At 42.0% G+C, this 20,064-nt stretch overlaps 1 protein-coding gene across 2 annotated transcripts in view; it reads right to left on the reverse strand.

Moving 5' to 3' along the window:
- TRIM67 (tripartite motif containing 67) overlaps window positions 1–20,064 on the reverse strand; it is a 193,666-nt gene that overhangs the window by 75,999 nt on the left and 97,603 nt on the right. For both annotated transcript variants that reach the window (XM_075862704.1, XM_075862703.1), the window contains exons 2-4: window positions 19,381–19,476; window positions 13,813–13,935; window positions 11,537–11,647 (exon numbers count right to left, since the gene is read on the reverse strand). In XM_075862704.1, the coding sequence (XP_075718819.1) occupies window positions 11,537–11,647; window positions 13,813–13,935; window positions 19,381–19,476 (330 nt within the window). The remainder of the gene's footprint in view (window positions 1–11,536; window positions 11,648–13,812; window positions 13,936–19,380; window positions 19,477–20,064) is intronic.

Raw genomic sequence — 20,064 nt, forward strand, 5'->3', positions numbered from 1 at the left:
AGACAGGCTTTGGACACTCTATGCAAAGATGACAACTTAGTCCTTAAACCCTCCGACAAGGGGGGTAACATTGTGATCATGAGCCATGCCGACTATGTCCGCATGGTTCACAGGTTACTCGATGATGATACCACCTATGTTACTTTAGATGTGAACCCTACGGCAAAATATCTCACCGAGCTATATTCCCTCCTTAATGGTGCTAGAGATGAGAATCTCATCACTGGTGATGAATTTAAGTGTCTCTATAACTCCACCCCCACTTTGGCGACCTTTTATGCGTTGCCAAAAGTGCACAAGGCAATCTCTCCTCTCCCTGGTAGACCCATTGTGTCGGGTAATGACAGCCTGACACAGGGTATCAGTCTCTATGTCAATGAAATGTTAATACCGTTTGTGTCCTCTTTGTCTTCCTATCTGAAGGACACTAAGGACACCGTCACCAGGATCCATGAGATCAATGTAACCCCCACTACAATGATAGCGAGCATAGACGTGGAGTCACTTTACACCAATATTCGGCATGAACTAGGACTCACTGCAATCAAACACTTTTTGAACACTAAAGGCACTCAGTTCCAACGTCACAATGATTTTGTTCTGTCACTTTTACGTTTCCTACTTATGCACAATTATTTTATCTTTGATCACAAATATTATCATCAAATAAAAGGTACGGCTATGGGCACCGTTTGTGCACCTACTTATGCGAACCTTTTCCTAGGGTGGTGGGAAGACACCATTGTTTTTTCTGATAATCTCTCCTCCTTCACTTCACACATTTCTTTTTGGGGGAGATATATTGATGACATTCTCATCCTCTGGGATGGGGATGTCAACACTTTCTGTGACTTCATGTCTGTGCTCAATGCCAATGATATTGGCATGAAATTTACATATGAGATCCATGATCACACCATAAACTTTCTTGATCTCAAGATATCTCTGGATCCTGACGGCGGTGTCCAAACAGATGTTTTCCGTAAGGCTACTGCGACCAATAGCCTCCTGCATTGGCAGAGCCATCACCCTTCTGCTCTTAAAAAGGGTATACCTATTGGCCAATATTTGAGGGCCAGACGTAATTGCTCGAGCGAGGTAGCCTTTCAGAATGAATGTGACGGCCTGTTTAAAAAGTTTACAGCGCGAGGCTACCCTAAAAAGTGGCTACATAGGGCATATGCTAGAGCAAGAGCTTCTGAGAGGAGAGAACTATTGTCGAGTAGAGTAGGCAAAATTAATAAATCAAAGTCATCTGGAATCATTCGGTGCATTGGCACTTTTGATGCCTATTCCCCTCAGGTTGTCCAGATTCTACAAAGACACTGGGCTATCTTGACGGCTGACCCCGATCTCAGAGATGCTGTGACGGCCAATCCGAGTGTCACTTACCGTAGGGGTAGGAATCTACGGGAGTTCTTGGTGCATAGTCATTATTCTAAACAACCCAAGACTCCTTCAACATGGCTTAGATCACCCCTGAAGGGCTTCCACCCATGTGGCAGATGTTCTTTCTGCCCCCTAATGCCGATAGTTAAGACCTTTTCTAATCCCGTCGATGGCAAGTCGTATAGAATCGAACAATACTTAAATTGCCAGAGCAGTGGGGTGGTGTATATTGCAAAGTGTCCTTGCCCTAAGTTATACGTGGGTAAAACCATTCAGGAATTAAGAAGACGTGTGTCCAGACATATAAGTGCGGTGACCTGTAGCGAGGACACCGCTCTTTCTAGACACATTGTAAAGTTTCATGGAGGCAACCCAAGATTGCTGAAATTTTGGGGTATAGCCCAAATTAAGATGGGACCCAGAGCGGGCAATTTGGACCATAAACTTCTACAGGAGGAAGCGAGGTGGATCCACCGACTTAATACCATGTCTCCCATAGGTCTGAATGAAGGGTTTACCTTCAGTGCGTTTCTCTAGTTCTACAGTGAAACATCGAATATTCTTCGTTGTTTTTTGTCCACACTATTGGACCCCTGTCGGATCATATATGTACATATCTAAAAATTATTTACCAACTGTACATTATCTATCTGCCATTGCCTGCTTTCTCCACATAATTGTGAAGAAACCTTTTTTTTTTTTTTTTGAATCACTTATAACAAAATAACAAAATGATATGAGAATCACTTTTGATCCACTGAGTGGATTAATTGATGTATTACGTTTATTATAGCTGTGATCACATGATGGAGGCGGCTTATTGTCATTGACACTGTGTACATTATTACCGATCCTGTATCGACCCTCAGAGATATGGCATATCTCCAACCGGAGATCTTTGAAATACATTTTGGTTGTGAATGACAATTCCTTTGCTCCCCCCCTCCCCCTTATATTATATTTTATTCCTTTTTTGGGGGAGTTACCATATCATCTGGGGTGTGTAGACACATGGGGATGTCACTCTTTGAACGTAACTTATGTTGGCGCACATGTGCCCTGATTATTTGGATGTTTTAATCTGGAATTATCAACCTGGTCTAATGTGGCAGCCGGATGGTAAATATACCCTTTGGGCTGTCTATTCAATCAATCTATGTTTGTCATAATGGACTGTGTGCTCCTCGTTAGTCAGTTACACTCACACCGTCTGGACTGTCAGATAGATGCCAGTTGTGTGTTGTTTATAGGTACTGCGGCACATAGTGTTACATATCGAAAGACTTGATGAACCTCTTCGGCACTAAGTCAGTGTAACACGCATCGGCGCATGCGCCGGTGACTCACTATGTGAGTCACAATCTAAGTAAGTTTGCGTATACTAAGTCTTTGTTTCACCCCCATGCGCATGCGTCGCCTAAGGTTTCTGATTGAGCTACCTTATCGAGCTGTTCATTCGTCAACCAAATGCAGCTGAGAGGAATTTGTGTCTCCTCCATCGCCATAGGCCATCTGGCCCGACACACCTTCGGACGCGTCACTATGGGTGTCTATATTAGGATCGATTTCATTTTGCGCCGCCATTAGCCCCGTGTACCCCTGAGGACGCTACGTAGTAGCGAAACATGTCGGGGGGGCTGTCAATATTTTAATACACTGCCGATGACCGGACTAACTGTTGTCCACTAGTTGCCTTACAATTTAACTGAATAGGGAAGAGTCATTCCTACGCTGACATGTTACATATGCCTGTTCTATCAGGTGATATCTTGTGCATCTGATATCGGCTAGTGATAATTTTAATTCTAAGTGTGGTATGTCCAGCTATACGTAGCTAATAAAGTACAATTATTTCATTCATTCATTTATACATTAGTGGTGGCTGGGAAATTGGGTTTAGGCTGTTGCAGGCAGCCGTTTTCCGCGTTTATGTATATTGTGCCCGCCAGCTACCAAGGGTCATTAATTTGTTTGTTCTCATACAGTATAATACCCCCATAGCTGCAGTGAATCGGGAAATCGAAAGTCCCTCGAAGTGCTCCATAAGACTGGAGCGCTAGTGCGCATGCCCAACCGTTAATGGAGCGCTGGCTGAGCATGCGCACTAGCGCTCCATTCTTATGTAGCACTTCGGGGGACTTTTGGTCCCCCATTTTCCTCATCTCTAGTAGCCCCAGTGGCTGGATCCTCAGCAATCCCACATTTAACCCCTTATCCTGTGGATTAGGGATACATGTGTTTGTGGGAAAAACCCCTCTGCAGCACTGCTGAGGCCAGCGATTGTCTGCAGTGGCACGTGACCAATTAAGGATCTGAAACATCATATATTACAAATTAAATGGAGTTTTTCCACGAACGCATGTATCCCTAATCCACAGGATACGGAGTTAAATGTGCGATCGCTGGGGATCCTGCCACTGGAGCCCCTAGCGATGAGGAAAACGGGGGACCAAAAGTCCCCCGAAGTGCTACATAAGAATGGAGCGCTAATGTGCATGCTCAGCCAGCGCTCCATTAATGGTCGAGCATGCGAACTAGCGCTCCTTTCTTATGGAGCACTTCGAGGGACTTTCGGTTTCCCGTTCTCATCGCTGGGGGTCCCAGTGGTCAGACCTCCAGCGATCACACATGTATCCCCTATCCTGTGGATTACGGATACATGTTTGTGAGAAACCCCCTTTAACTCCATATGGGGCATGATCCACTCGGGTCTTTTTATATCTAAGAAGCCAGTGTCTGGAAAAACTAGCATTTCTAAAATCATAAAATAAATGTCAATCATTTTATGATTTTAGAAACGCTAGTGTCTCTAGCAACTCTGTGTTTTTTTTTTTACTCCTATTGTCACAACTTTTCTCTAGTCACAGTAGACTGTCTGTTTTTTAGTGACCGGTGGCTCGGTGCCGTGCTGCCTGTTGAGCGCGCACAGGGCCGTCCTTAGGTGTGTGCGAGCTGTGCGAGCACACAGGGTGCTGCACCCTCCCAGCATGTAGGGGGCGCCACTGGGCTCTGCCTCTACTCTGTGCTCTGTTCTTAGTTACACACACGGAGTAAATAAGTGCCAAGGAGCAGAGGAGGAAGCTCCGCCCACAGCCCGTCCTGCACGAAGCCTGTGATCCTGTCAGCAAGGAGACATGGTAAGTTTCAATGTGTGTCTGTGTGTCTATACTGTATGTGTGTTTGTGTGTGTATACAGTGTGTGTCTCTGTGTGTGTATACAGTATGTGTCTGTGTGTGTGTATACAGTGTGTGTCTGTGTGTGTGTATACAGTGTGTCTGTGTGTATACAGTATGTGTGTCTGCGTGTGTGTATACAGTATGTGTGTCTGTGTGTGTATACAGTATGTGTGTCTGTGTGTGTGTATACAGTATGTGTGTGTGTGTGTGTGTGTATACAGTATGTGTCTGTGTATGTATACAGTATGTGTGTCTGTGTGTGTGTATACAGTATGTGTGACTGTGTGTGTGTATACAGTATGTGTGACTATATGTGTATACAGTATGTGTATTTGTGTATACAGTATGTGTGTGTATACAGTATGTGTGTCTGTGTGTGTGTATACAGTATGTGTGTCTGTGAGTGTATACACTGTGTGTGTATACAATATGTGTCTCTGTGTGCTTATACAGTATGTGTATCTGTGTGTGTATATACAGTATGTGTGTCTGTGTGTATACGGTATGTGTGTGTGTATACAGTATGTCTGTGTGTGTATACAGTATGTGTCTCTGTGTGTGTATACAGTATGTGTGTCTGTGTTTGTATGTGTATATGTTACAGTGTGTGTGTACACAGTATGTCTCTGTGTGTATACAGTATGTGTCTCTGTGTTCAAAAGTTTGGGGTCACCCAGACAATTTTGTGTTTTCCATGAAAACTCACACTTATATTTATCAAATGAGTTGCAAAATGACTAGAAAATATAGTCAAGACATTGACAAGGTTAGAAATAATGATTTTTATTTGAAATAATAATTTTCTCCTTCAAACTTTGCTTTCTTCAAAGAATGCTCCATTTGCAGCAATTACAGCATTGCAGACCTTTGGCATTCTAGCTGTTAATTTGCTGAGGTAATCGGGAGAAATTTCACCCCATGCTTCCAGAAGGCCCTCCCACAAGTTGGAATGGCTTGATGGGCACTTCTTGCATACCATACGGTCAAGCTGCTCCCACAACAGCTCTATGGGGTTGAGATCTGTTGACTGCGCTGGCCACTCCATTACAGATAGAATACCAGCTGCCTGCTTCTTCCCTAAATAGTTCTTGCATAATTTGGAGGTGTGCTTTGGGTCATTGTCCTGTTGTAGGATGAAATTGGCTCCAATCAAGCGCTGTCCACAGGGTATGGCATGGCGTTGCAAAATGGAGTGATAGCCTTCCTTATTCAAAATCCCTTTTACCGTGTACAAATCTCCCACTTTACCAGCACCAAAGCAACCCCAGACCATCACATTACCTTCACCATGCTTGACAGATGGCATCAGGCACTCTTCCAGCATCTTTTCATTTGTTCTGCGTCTCACAAATGTTCTTCTGTGTGATCCAAACACCTCAAACTTCGATCCGTCTGTCCATAACACTTTTTTCCAATCTTCCTCTGTCCAATGTCTGTGTGCTTTTGCGCATATTAATCTTTTCCTTTAATTAGCCAGTCTCAGATATGGCTTTTTCTTTGCCAATCTGCCCTGAAGTCGCCTCTTCACTGTAGATGTTGACACTGGCGTTTTGCGGGTACTATTTAATGAAGCTGCCAGTTGAGGACCTGTGAGGCGTCTATTTCTCAAACTAGAGACTCTAATGTACTTGTCTTGTTGCTCAGTTGTGCAGCGGGGCCTCCCACTTCTCCTTCTACTCTGGTTAAAGCCTGTGTGTGCTGTCCTCTGAAGGGAGTAGTACACACCGTTGTAGGAAATCTTCAGTTTCTTGGCAATTTCTCGCATGGAATAGCCTTCATTTCTAAGAACAAGAATAGACTGTCGAGTTTCACATGAAAGCTCTCTTTTTCTAGCCATTTTGAGAGTTTAATCGAACCCACAAATGTAATGCTCCAGATTCTCAACTAGCTCAAAGGAAGGTCAGTTTTATAGCTCCTCTAAACAGCAAAACTGTTTACAGCGGTGCTAACGTAATTGCACAAGGGTTTTCAAGTGTTTTCTAATCATTCATTAGCCTTCTAACACAGTTAGCAAACACAATGTACCATTAGAACACTGGAGAGATGGTTGCTGGAAATGGGCCTCTATACACCTATGTAGATATTGCATTAAAAAACAGATTTTTGCAGCTGGAATAGTCATTTAGCACATTAACAATGTATAGAGTGTATTTCTGATTAATTTAATGTTATCTTCATTGAAAAAAAACTGTGCTTTTCTTTCAAAAATAAGGAAATTTCTAAGTGACCCTAAACTTTTGAACGGTTGTGTATGTTACAGTGTATGTGTGTCTCTGCATGTGTTTATGTCTCTTTGTAAAAGTGTGTGTTCAATATTAAAGTAGAAAAGATAAAACTAAGATATCTGTGCTGCCCCCTATATACCCTGCTGCCCCTATATACCCTGCTGCCCCTCTATACCCTGCTGCCCCTCTATACCCTGCTGCCCCTTATATGATCTGCTGCCCCTTATATACTCTGCTGCCCCTTATATACTTTGCTAGCCGTTATATATATGTCTCTTTGTGTGTGTTTATATGTGGCTGCGGGTATAGCTATCTACTACATTATCTGTACTTAGAGTTATCACTGTGTTATCTGTTACATAGGACTGCAGGTAACGCTACTACAGTATATGTTGTCAGAGAGTTATCACTGTTATCTGCGGTGTTACACAGGACTGCAGGTAATGCTACTACATTATCTGTTCTCAGAGAGTGATCACTGTGTGTTATCTGTGGTGTTACATAGGACTGCAGGTAAAACTACTACATTATCTGTACTCAGAGAGTTATCACTGTTATCTGTGGTGTTACACAGGACTGCAGGTAATGCTACTACATTATCTGTTCTCAGAGAGTGATCACTGTGTTATCTGTGGTGTTACATAGGACTGCAGGTAACACTACTACATTATCTGTACTCAGAGAGTTATCACTGTATTATCTGTGCTGTTAACTAGGACTGCATGTAACATCTACTACATTATCTGTACTCAGTTATCACTGTGTTATCTGTGGTGTTACATAGGACTGCAGGTAACGTCTACTACATGGTCTGTATTCAGTTATTACTGTATATTATCTGTGGTGTTACATAGGACTGCAGGTAACACTACTACATTATCTGTACTACTGTATATATGTGCCTGTGTGGGTATATATGGGTCTGTATGTGAATGTGTCTTTGTTTTTGTATATATGTGCCTTTTATGTATTTGCATGTGCAATGAGCATTTAGGAGCAACGAGGGCATCACCGTTGCTCCAAAATTCTCTGTCATTGCTCCCCAGTTCAACCCCCTCCCTCGTTGCTCCAAAATGCTCATTTGCATAAACAGAATAAAATTATTTTCTCTGTAAAGGGGGCACTCTTGACAAAAAGGTAATACATGTTTGAATCAGGTTAGCCTAATCTCTAATACCCTGTTGCTAGATTGATACAGATATTTCTGGTGACATCGCATATATAAAGTATACCAAAGCATTATTGCCTGTCAGTGTAAAACTCAGGCATTTGCTTAAGGCAGACCTGGGGGCCTTTGTTAGGCCCCCGGCTGCCATGGAAACCCGACGGTGCCCCGCGATTTCTTTGTGGGGGTGCCGATGGGGTGACAGAGGGAGCTCCCTCCCTCTGTCAAACACATTAGATGTCTCTGTCGCTATTGGCAGCGGCATTTAATGTGTTAAACCGCCAGAATCGGAGCGCACTTCGATTCCGGAAGTTGCGGCAGAAGCCAGGCTGTGTATAACAGCCGTGCTCCTGCCGCTGATTGCGTGGGTACATTGGCAGTACCCACGCGATCAGAGGACGGATATATCCGTCCTTTTGCGGGAACTAACTCCTGCACAGGATGAATATATCCGTCCTTCGTCGTAAAGGGGTTAAAGCAGTTCCTCAACCCCTTCACGACATCCATACGACTATATACGTTCCAACTGCTGATGCCCCGTGCAGTTGTCACATATATAAATGTTAGCAGCGTGGAACAGGCTTTAATGTGTGCAGTTTATACCTACAAAAAAAACTAATCCTTTTATGGCCAGTGACTTCAGGGCCTTCCTCTAGAAGTGGAGTCCCCAGCCAGAGCATTGCAAGATCTCTGGCTGGGGACTCCAGTCTTGGGAAAGCCCTTCTCGTCAATGTCCATATATGGACAGTGATGTCAGGGGCTACTCCTGGAGCGTTGCCTATGCTCTGGCAGGGAAAAGTGGCCTTAGTGGCCCCAACACAGTATAATGCCCCCTTAGTGGCCGCCCCACAGTATAATGTCCCCTCCCCCTCCCCTGGGTGCCACACACAGCCCCCCTTGTAGCTAATCCCCTCTTGTAGATTGTGCCATACAGAAGTATATTCTGCCATACAGCCCCATTGTAGATAGTGCCCTACAGCCCCCACCTCCCCTTGTAGATAGTGCCATACAGCCCCCCACCTCCCCCTAGTAGACAGTGCCCACCACCTCCCCATTGTAGACAGCACCATACAGCGCCTCACCTCCCCCTTGTAGACAGTGCCATACAGCCCCCCACTTCCCCTTGTAGACAGTGCCATGCAGCCCCCCACTTCCCCTTGTAGGCAGTGCCATACAACCCCCCTTTCCCCTGTAGATAGTGCCATACAGCCACTCCTGTAGATAGCGCCCCCACCTCATCCTTGTAGATAGTGCCATACAGCCCCCCAGTAGATAGTACCATACAACCCCCTTGTAGATTGCGCTATACAGCCCCCCTGTAGATAGCGCCCAAACAAATAAAACAAAAAAAGTTATACTCACCTAGGCCCCATTCCCGAAATGAATGGGGCTGCTCCGAGGCATTAACGCCAACGGGATCCTGCGTCATCCAGTGACGTAATCAAGCCGGCCTGTACAGGGTTCCTGAACGTGGCCTGTAGCCTAGTAAATGGCAGAGCAGGGAGATACCTCCCTGTTCGACCATATTGTTGAATAGTATCTGCATCCTAAGGACGCAGATACTGTTGAATATGGCATCGCTACCACTGTAGCAGTCATAGCGACTATGGATGCTGCAGCGGTAGTTACGCCACTGCCTCATATGTTTTGTAAAAAATAACAAAATAAAAATTGTTGTGATATTGAAAGCGGTTACAGAAGAATGTGCATATCAGAAATGGAAAATTTTACCTGGACACAGGGGCATTAAACCCCTTGGTCACCTTTGACATGAAAAAAAAAAATGATTAAAACATACATAAGCTGTAGTTAAAAAAAAAAAAGTTGCACTAGGTTTCAGTCTGCAATCTCCATTCCTTTATTCATATTCAGATCCCCGGATAGGAAATTTGCATCCTGCTTCTAGTTTCAAACTATATATTGGTAATTACAATGTTTTAGGCTCCTTTCACACTACCGTTATAGTTTTTTTAGCTCTCTTCGGAGGAAGAGATGAATGAGAGTCCAAACGGAAAGTATCGCTTCCGTTAGAATTACCGTTGATTTCACTGGTAATTCTTTTGTTTCAGATGCTTTCCGTTTGCTTCCGTTCACTAGGTTTGCGTATTTTTTCACAGAAGCAAAAGTGCTGAAGACTGCACATTTGCTTCCATCAAAAAAACGGCAATTGACAATATCTGAGATTACAAGCATGTGCAGAACGCCTGCACGATAGCCAAACAACAAATCACATATACAATGCATTCTCGTTTTGTTATGTTGAGGTTTTTCCCCATCATTCTGCATTCAATACCCCACAATGACAAAGTGAAAACAGAATGTTAGTAATCTTTGCTAATTTATTGAAAATTAAAAAATAAAATATTGCATTGCAAGGGTCATTGTCTTGTTGGAAGCTGAACCTTCGGCCCTGTCTGAGGTCCAGAGCACTCTGGATCAGGTTTTCATTAAGAATATCTCTGTACTTTGCTCCATTCACCTTTCCTGCAACCCTGACCAGTCCCTGTCCCAGCCACTGAAAAACACACTCACAGCATGATGCTGCCACCCCCATGCTTTACTGTAGGGATGGTTTTGGGCAGGTGATGAGCAGTGCCTGGTTTCCTCCAGACATGATGCTTAGAACTGAGTCCAAAAAGTTCAATCTTGGTTTTATCAGACCACAGAATCATGTTTCATACAGTATGAGAGTCCTTTAGGTGCTTTTTGCAAACTCCAGATGGGCTTTCATGTGTCATTTACTAAGAAGAGGCTTCTTTCTGGCCACTCTTCCATAAAGCCCAGATTCTTGGAGTGCTGCAGTGATGGTTGATCTGGAAGTTTCTCCCATCTGCACACATGATCTTTGGTGCTCAGCCACTCTGACCATTGGGTTCTTGGTCACCTCTCTTACCAAGGCCCTTCTCCCCAGATTACTTAATTTGGTGGAGCGGTCAGCTCTAGGAAGAGTCCTGGTTGTTCCAAACTTTATCCATTTAAGAATTATGGAGGACACTGTGCTCTTGGGAACTTTCAGTGCAGGTGAAACATTTTGGTGCCCTTCTCCGGATCGGTGCCTCCACACAATTCTGTTTTTGAGCTCTACAGGCAGTTCCTTCCTCCTCATGGTTTGGTTTTTGCTCTGATATGCATTGTCAGCTGTGAGACCTTATATAGACAGGGGTGTCTCTTTCCAAATCATGTCTAATCAAATGAATTTACCACAGGTGGACTCCAATCAAGGAGTAGAAACATTTCAAAGAAAATCTAGGGAAATGGGAGGCCCACATAGCTCAATTTCAGTGTCATAGCAAAGGGTTTGAATACTTATGTCCATGCGAAATTTGATTTTCATTTATAAAAAACGTTGCAAAATGTCTAAAATTCTGTTTTCACTTCGTCGTTATGGGGTTGGGTATTGATGGCAGAATAATGGGGAAAACGTAATTTTTTTTTATTTTAGCACAAGGCCTCAACATAAGAAAGTGTGAAAAAAGTGAAAGGGTCTGAAGACTCTCCGAATGCACTTTATATACATTATTACGTTATTTTAAAGTCGCATACATCTTTATTTTTCAAGTAATGGACTGCATGCTTGTACCTGTAAGAAACCAGAGGGATCATTTTCTTTGATTACTTCAAGGCAATATTCCATTAGTCCTGTTGACTGGCGCAGTTTCAATGTACAGTGATTTATCTGGTCCCAGACCACCTGAAAATAAAGCTGCATATTTTAGAGAAACCCCTTTTGGAAAGCATTAAGATATATTTGACTATACAACTGCAGCCTAAAGTCTTAAAATAATATGTTGTTTCAGTGTCATGTGCCTGTCGTTAACTGAACAATTAGGCTGGGTTCACACAACCTATTTTCAGGCATAAACGAGGCGTATTATGCCTCGATTTACGCCTGAAAATAGGGCTACAATACGTCGGCAAACATCTGCCCATTCATTTGAATGGGTTTGCCGACGTACTGTGCGGACGACCTGTTATTTACGCGTCGTCGTTTGACAGCTGTCAAACGACGACGCGTAAGTTGACTGCCTCGGCAAAGAAGTGCAGGGCACTTCTTTGCAACGTAATTTGAGCCGTTCTTCATTGAAGTCAATGAAGAGCAGCTCAAGATTTACGAGTGTCGCAGACGCCTCGCATATTACGAGGAGGAGCTTTTACGTCTGAAACGACGCAGCTTTTTTCTCCTGAAAACAGTCTGTCTTTTCAGACGTAAAAGCCTCTCATCGTGACCACATACCCTTAATGGGTTCTGACTTCACATGTATTGCGCACACTTAGCACAAGAGACATTACTTTTGATTGTCTAAACAGCGACACGTTGATAATTGTACTGTTCTAAATTGTTAACCACCAGGAATCACATTATTCTAAAACAAGAGCTTATCAGCTTTCAGAAAAACGCATCTTAGTTTTTTGCTGAGTACTGTTAAAGGTCACCCATTCTATCTCTGTGGAGTATGATCACCAACATTAAAATGGATTTGTACATTAGGTACAAAACAATAAAAACAAAACAGGAGAGGATGTAACAATATCAACGTGATCATTCTTTCCCTGAGCAATATTGTCAGGGCCTGTTCACATCAGCATTGATTTCCGTTCATGGGTTCCATTGCAACTTTCCGTCGCAGGAACCTATGAACAGAAAGGCAAATGCTTTGTTGCAAATGGTTTGTTTCCGTTCCGTAGGGTTTCCGTTTTTTAGCGGAAACAATAGCGTAGTCGATTATGCAAATGGTAATACAAACGGTATTTCTCTTACTTTGGTTTCCGTTTGGCTTTCCATTCTTTTCCGACGGAAAGCTTCAACAGAACCCACGAACGGAAACCAACGCTGATGTGAACACAGCCTTAATCATCATCCTTTGGGTAGTGCATTTATAAGTAACAACTTTTTTTTTTACTATTCTTTCTAATCAATATTTTATGTGGTACAATGTTTCAGTTGTAATCTGATTTTGAATTTAATGGGCCTACAACTGAAATGCTTTGTAAAAACACTCAGGATTCTAACGGGAGGGTATTATATAGGAAAGACTCTACTTTTCTATATATTTTTTCTAAATCCACTCCTAGTTTTAACTTAAAAGACTGCATTAAAAAAACTGCATCAAAATGGCACATGTGAAAATACTCTTAGTGATAAAACCCAATAATTCAAAAGCAGCATCAATTAAAAAGTATGCATTTTTCAAAACTAGCATCTGCATTCATCTAAAAAAAAAAGGCACCAAAATTGCACATGTGAAAGTACCCTAAAGCAGTATAAATTTACAGATTATCATAATTATTATTGTAATCGCTATTAGTATTATTACAAAATTCATTTTCCATGTATTTAAGGCTATGTACATCTTTGAAATCTTTTATTGTGATTGGTGCAATTTTCAAATTACTTTTTATTAAAAATGAATTTTACTTTTTCAGATACAGCTGCTCTGTATTCTGTATACAGAGCAGTTGTATCCGTGCACTCAGATCTGACTCCGTCAGGTCCACGGGACTGACAGGTTCAATGAAAGCGTGTCCTGCATAATCCACCTGTAATCGATCACATCTAAGTTATGAACTTAGATGTGATTGATAGCAGCTCGATCCTGTGTCTCCCGCTGACACTGAACCCGTCAGTCCCGTGGACCTGACTGATACAGGTTTCAGCATATGACACAGCTGCTCTGTACACAGGATACAAAGCAGCTGTATCTCAAAAAGTAAAAATAATTTTTAATAAAAAGTATTTTGAAAGTTGCGCCAATCACACTGATAGACATTTATATATAAAATAGCAAAAACAAAAACAAAAACAAAAAAAAAAAACGGTTCCAAAGGTGTACATAGCCTTTAAACATTGCTCCTTACCTTGAATTTATGTTCTCGTTCCTTTGTGACTTTGGTGAGCAACTTTGCCTTTTGACGATTCAATGTATCCACTAGAGCATCACATTGAGCAACCAAGCATGCTTCATACTCCAGTCCATTTTCCTAAAAAGAAGTCAATCATGTGAAAGGTAAAAAACGGTTACAAAATTAAACTAAAAAAATAAAATCTAACAAGATGTTTAGATTTGAAGTCATACATGAAAAGTGATATTAAATATTTTGTCTAAATATTAATATTTCCCCTGTCCTTGATGTTCCTTTTCAGATACAGCTGCTTTGTATTCTGTATACAGTGCAGCTGTATCCGTGCGCTCAGATCTGCCTTCCAATTAAGCTTTATTAGCAAAACAATTAAAACAATTATCCTAGTTTATCAGGTGAAAATCACATAGAAATATAAAGATTTGACTACATTAAGACTACATCTTAATGGGCAGATAATAGGCCAGTATCGGGTAGGCACCATCAAATACCATATTCTAGCATATCAATTAATAACGATCTTTAAAATAGCTTACACTTGGGAAAGTGAATGTCATACTAATGAATGAAAGAGCTGTGTTTTGCAAACTTTCTAAATGCTGTTTTGAATACTTTGAGGGGTGACGTTTTTAAAATGGGGTGACTTATTGGGGGTTTCTAACATATAAGGCCCTCAAAGTCACTTCACAACTGAACTGGCCCCTGTAAAAATAGCCTTTTGAAATTTTCTCGAAAATGTGAGAAATTGTTGCTAAAGTTCTAAGCCTTGTAACATCCTAGAAAAATAAAGGGATGTTCAAAAAACGATGTAAACATGAAGTAGACATATGGGGGATGTTAATTAGCAATAATTTTCTGTGGTATAACTGCCTGTCTTACAAGCAGATACATTTAAATTTAGAAATATGCTAATTAAATGTTGGTGTTTTTCACAATTAAATACTGAATTTATTGACCAAATTTTGCAGGTAACATAAAGTCCAATGTGTCCTGAGAAAACAATCTCAGAATCGCTAGGATAGGTAAAAGCATTCCGAAGATATTACCACATAAAGTGAAACATGTCAGATTTGAAAAATTAGGCTCTGTCAGAATGGTCAAAAGTGGCCAAAGCGGGAAGTGGTTAAAGCTAGATAACAGTAAGGGTATGTTCACACGCAGTGTTTTCAGGCGTAATTCAGGCGTTTTACGCCTCGAATTACACCTGAAAAAATGCCCCTAATACGCCTACAAACATCTGCCCATTGCTTTCAATGGGAATTACGATGTTCTGTTCCCACGAGACTTTATATTATGCGCCGCTGTAAAAATACGGCGCGTAAAATTACAGGCCACTTGCAGGACACTTCTTGGGACATTTTTGGAGGCGTTTTTCATTGACTCCAATGAAAAACAGCTCCAAAAATGGCTGTAACAAAACGCCTCGAAAAACGCGAGTTGTTAAAAGAACGTCTGAAAATCAATAGCTGTTTTCGCCTGAAAACAGCTCCGTATTTTCAGACGTTTTTGCTCACTGCATGTGAACATACCTTAAACAGTGCAGAGTTTTGGCTATCTGGAGCACTCTACTTGCATTTTTTTTTCTTCAGGCTTCAAACTATTGTGACAGCACTGTTTTCCCACGAATAGTGCATGTTCGTCGTGTATGCCAGCAAAATCTCCTGACATGGACATTGACATGTCTATAGACTTTACTAGCCAAAGCCAAGCCAAAAGAGTGTTCTTTTAGTATACATTGGCGGTATATATCACTACACTGCAAACTCAACTGTATTGAAAAGCGTGGTCAGCTATGCTTTTCAATACAATTGTATAAAAAAACTATTTACCGACCAGCAGCCTGATACAACATTAGCTATGCATAAGTTTAAGATCTAAGACAACAGAAAAAAAAGAAAGGAGGATGGTGAGAAGATCTCCGTGCCACCCCACCAGAATAGGTAAGGAAGAACGGAAGGAGGGAGAGAAGAGGAAAGAAAGTCTCTTGGCTTCCTCAATCACACGGGTCAAGCTGTCACGTGCCTACGTTTGGAGATAATAAAGCCAAGGCTCCCAAATTTTGTTTGTAACTCTAATAAAATGCTGGATAGTTTCTAATTTGTTCTAATCCTGATTATTTGTTTACTCACCCTAATGTCTATAACCCTGGATTTCCACACTTTAATTAGAAAAATAAAGAAAATTTGTTTCATTGTGTCTTTTGAAACAAGGGATACTTTTGGAATTTTCATATGGGTTCATATGGAATTTTACTTTGGTGACTGAATTAAGGAATAAATAAATTGTTAAAGAGATTATCTCACCATGACAACCCATTCTGAAAATAAGACTGGCTTCTGAAGCCACTGGCAATCAGTTGTTATCGCCAGAGTGAGTTACTGCCAGCCACACTTTGGATTCAGGGGAAAATCTGTCCATGTATGTAATACATAGATGGGCCAGGTACACCAGACTGGTAGTCGCTGATACACAGGAGTTCTCCCCTCGGGGTCTCGAGTGGGGGTGTAATAAATAAGTAAATAAGTAAATCTTCTCACCCTAGGCCTTTCCCTACATGGTCCGCCGCTCCTGTCTACACCCTTGGAAAAAGGTGAAGATGATGTAAGAATGCATTGATTGGATTTAAAGAGTTAAAAACTAGACTATGAACAGCATCATCTGTACTTCTTTATCTATGAATATGGTGCCTGCAGAATCTGTGTATGTTAGCCTCACCAGCTGGGTAAAGATGCCCTGGCTCTAACTCTGGAGAGATTGAGCTGGGATTTCAGAGCTCTTAGGAGGAGATGTGGGGTGGTTGCAATCATAGGAACAGCCTATTTTTACTTCATGGTAAGGGGGGATTCACACGAGCGTGTATTCGGTCCGTGCGGGCCGCGTGGTTTTCACGCGGCACGCATGGACCAATACAAGTCTATGGGGCAGTACAGACAGTCCGTGCTTTTTGCGCAGCGTTTGTCTGCTGCGCAAAAAGCACGGCAGGTTCAATAACTCTGCGTATTTCGCGCATCACGCACCCATTGAAGTCAATGGGTGCGTGAAAATCACGCGCACCACACGGAAGCACTTCCGTGGGACGAGCAGTGAAAACAGTGAAAACAGCAGTGAAAAGGATGAATGAAAACCGAAAAGCACCACGTGCTTTTCTGTTTCCGAACATCCAAACGGAGTTTCTTTGCGATGAGCGAAGCCGGACAAGCGTACCGAACTTCACCGGGTTCGGCCAAACTCGTTTTGGCCGATCCCGGCAAAAAAATTATCGGTACGCGACGTCAGGAGATAGTCACTGTCCATGGTGCTGAAAGAGTTAAACTGTTTCAGCACCATGGACAGTGACTTGCGATCCCAAAATACATTAACCTGTAAAAAAAAAACGAAGTTCTAACTTACCGATTACTCCTGTCTCCTTCCTGCAGTCCGACCTCCCGGGATGACACTTCAGTTCAAGTGACAGCTCCAGCCAATCACAGGCCAAGCACAGGCTGCAGCCAATCACAGGCTGCAGCGGTCACTTGGACTGCTGCGTCATCCAGGGAGGTGGGGCCCGATGTCAAGAGAGGCGCGTCACCAAGGACGCGTCACCAAGGACGCGTCACCAAGGCAACGGCCGGGAAGTTCTCGGTAAGTAGGAACTTTATCTTTTTTTTTTACAGGTTTTTCGCTGTTGTGTTCGGCATTCACTGTCGAGGGTGCTGAAAGATTTAGCTCTTTCAGCACCTTGGACAGTGACGGGCGTTGACAAGCCTCATCTCTATGATGCCGGCTGCGCGAAAATCACGCAGCCGCGCATCAGACACGCATGACACACGCAGCTGTCAAATGGTTTTTGCGCTCGCAAAACGCTGCGTTGTTTGCGCGCGCAAAAACGCAACGCTCGTGTGAATCTGCCCTAAATGTGTACGTGCTTTCTTTAATTCATGTTCATCATATCAAAAGACTTTATATAGGGTATAACCCATCCTTTTAGTACTTAATCTCATTTAGAAAAAAAATCCTGTGTTTGAATTTGGGTTTATTTATGGGTTTTTCTGTGGCAAAATGCTCAAAATAAGGCCACATTCAGACGACCATAGTATACGTCAGTGTGACGGCCGTTCAAACAACGGCCGTCGCATGGAAGCACGTATTTCAATGGGGCCGTTCAAACGGCCGTTGATTCAACAGACTATGTGAATTGTACGTTGAAAACTAGAACATGCCCAATTTTGTTCCGTTTTTATGAATCCCTCGATAGACTAAATTCTATGGGGATCCGTTAAAATGGGACCCACACGGGGGCAACTCAGACGTGAAAAACAGCCATTTTCTACGTCCGAGTGTCCCCACGTTCGTCTGAAGTCGGCCTAAGGGCTCATTCAGACGAGCGTAATACTCGTCCGTGCGCTGTGCGTTGAAATCACTTACAGCACACGGACCTATGCATTTCAATTGGGCCATTTACACATGCGTTGCTTTTCACGCAACATGTGTCCGTTGTGTGAAACGCACTGCATGTTCTATATTGGTGCGATTTCACGGACCTAGTCGCCCATTGAAGTCTATGGGTACAGGAAAACTTAAGACAGCATACGGACGACATCCGTGTGCTGTCCATGTTTAACGCATCAAATACATTGAAAAGCAGAGAAATAAATGTAAAAATAAAGTGCTTGCACGGATGTGAAAAACGTATGCCACACGCGTGTGCCACACGCAAAGCACACTGATGCCAATACATAATGCACACGGACAATGTAGGAAAAACGCTGCGATATTTACACGTGCAAATCGGCCACGCTCGTCTGAACGTAGCCTAAATGTTTTCTAAAATAAGTCCTGACCCCTAACATCACTGATTTCTTCAACGACAAAGCAGTAGGTAATTTTTTCACTCCCAAATTATTAACATGCTGAAATGTTGGAGCAATCCTAATTCTAAATAGTTCAAAATCAACATGCAAAAATAATTGCACTATTATACAAATATGTTATAGCTGCCACTTGTATACTATATGATAATAACACTGTATAATACTATTATATAATTTCCAAGGTGGTCCTGTTTTCACTTTAATGTAACATTTCTTAAAACAGACTCTAATTTATAAACGATTGGAATGTAATGTATATAGAATACAACAGTACGGCTGGGTTTATATGTTCTGGTAGTGGTGCAGACTGCAACAAATACACCAAATCATGTGTCAATACGTAGGTTTGCTATAATTCGCTGCGTTAGATTATTCTTAAAGAAGTAGTTCTATGTATTTTTTTTGTATGTTTTCTTTTTTTACATTACCTTACAGGCTTTGAATCACTTTAAAAAACAGCAGAAATCGTAGAAGTCATGCCGTTTTTAACTGCACTGTTTCATTGGGATTTTAGGAAAATATCTTCCAAGGCTAGTCTTTGCACTGCTGTTTTTGCACAAAAAAACATAGCAGAAAATGCGACAAAGCCAGTACATGTGAATACAGCCTTATACAGAAAGTCAACAGGAAAAAATCAAACAAATGGAGATCAATCTTCTGTCTCACTCAATGTCATTCTCTGGATGCACTTGTGTAGGGTACAGAAGGATAATACCTGGATTTGTTGCAGTATGTTCTTTAGCTGAACCAAGAATTCTTTGGCTTCCTTTGCTTTATCTGAAACTCCGCTCAAAGCCTGAGAAAGCTGTGCCTGTGTAAAAAGATAAAATAAAAGATACCAGTTGTGAACATCATTTCCAACCATTAGTATTCAAAGAAATGTTAAAGCTTGATTGCTATGCCTTGCATGTCATTCTCTATTCTCAGCTCTAAGCATACAAAATGTAACTGCCTGAATAGAAAAAGATACATCCGCTCACCCTACGTGGAATCAAACACTACCTGGTTGTCTTTGCGGTTTAGAACTTGAAGACCTCCTATGGGAGATGAAGACAGAACGCTTACAAAGTCTATCAATAGTTTGGGTAAATGCCTTCTACAGTTATGGCTACTTCTTATTAAAGTAAGAGTCGATTAATATTTTTTTCTTACATTTATAATTCAGCTAGGTTCCTATAGCAATATATTAGCTTTATATTTGCAGGAAACAAATTTGCAACCTTAAAACATATTTAAGTACAATGCCTAGACAAAAAACTGGTTGCTCGGTCATGACTTTTGGGTTCACCTTCAATGAGTATACCTGAAAATCTATTATATAACCGAGAAGGACGTGGTGTCCGAAGCTCACATAGAGCTCCGCCCATCCGTCCACAGCCCAACCGCCAGTTAACTCCGC

The sequence above is a fragment of the Rhinoderma darwinii genome, chromosome 4, assembly GCF_050947455.1.
Source record: "Rhinoderma darwinii isolate aRhiDar2 chromosome 4, aRhiDar2.hap1, whole genome shotgun sequence".
NCBI lineage: Eukaryota > Metazoa > Chordata > Amphibia > Anura > Rhinodermatidae > Rhinoderma > Rhinoderma darwinii.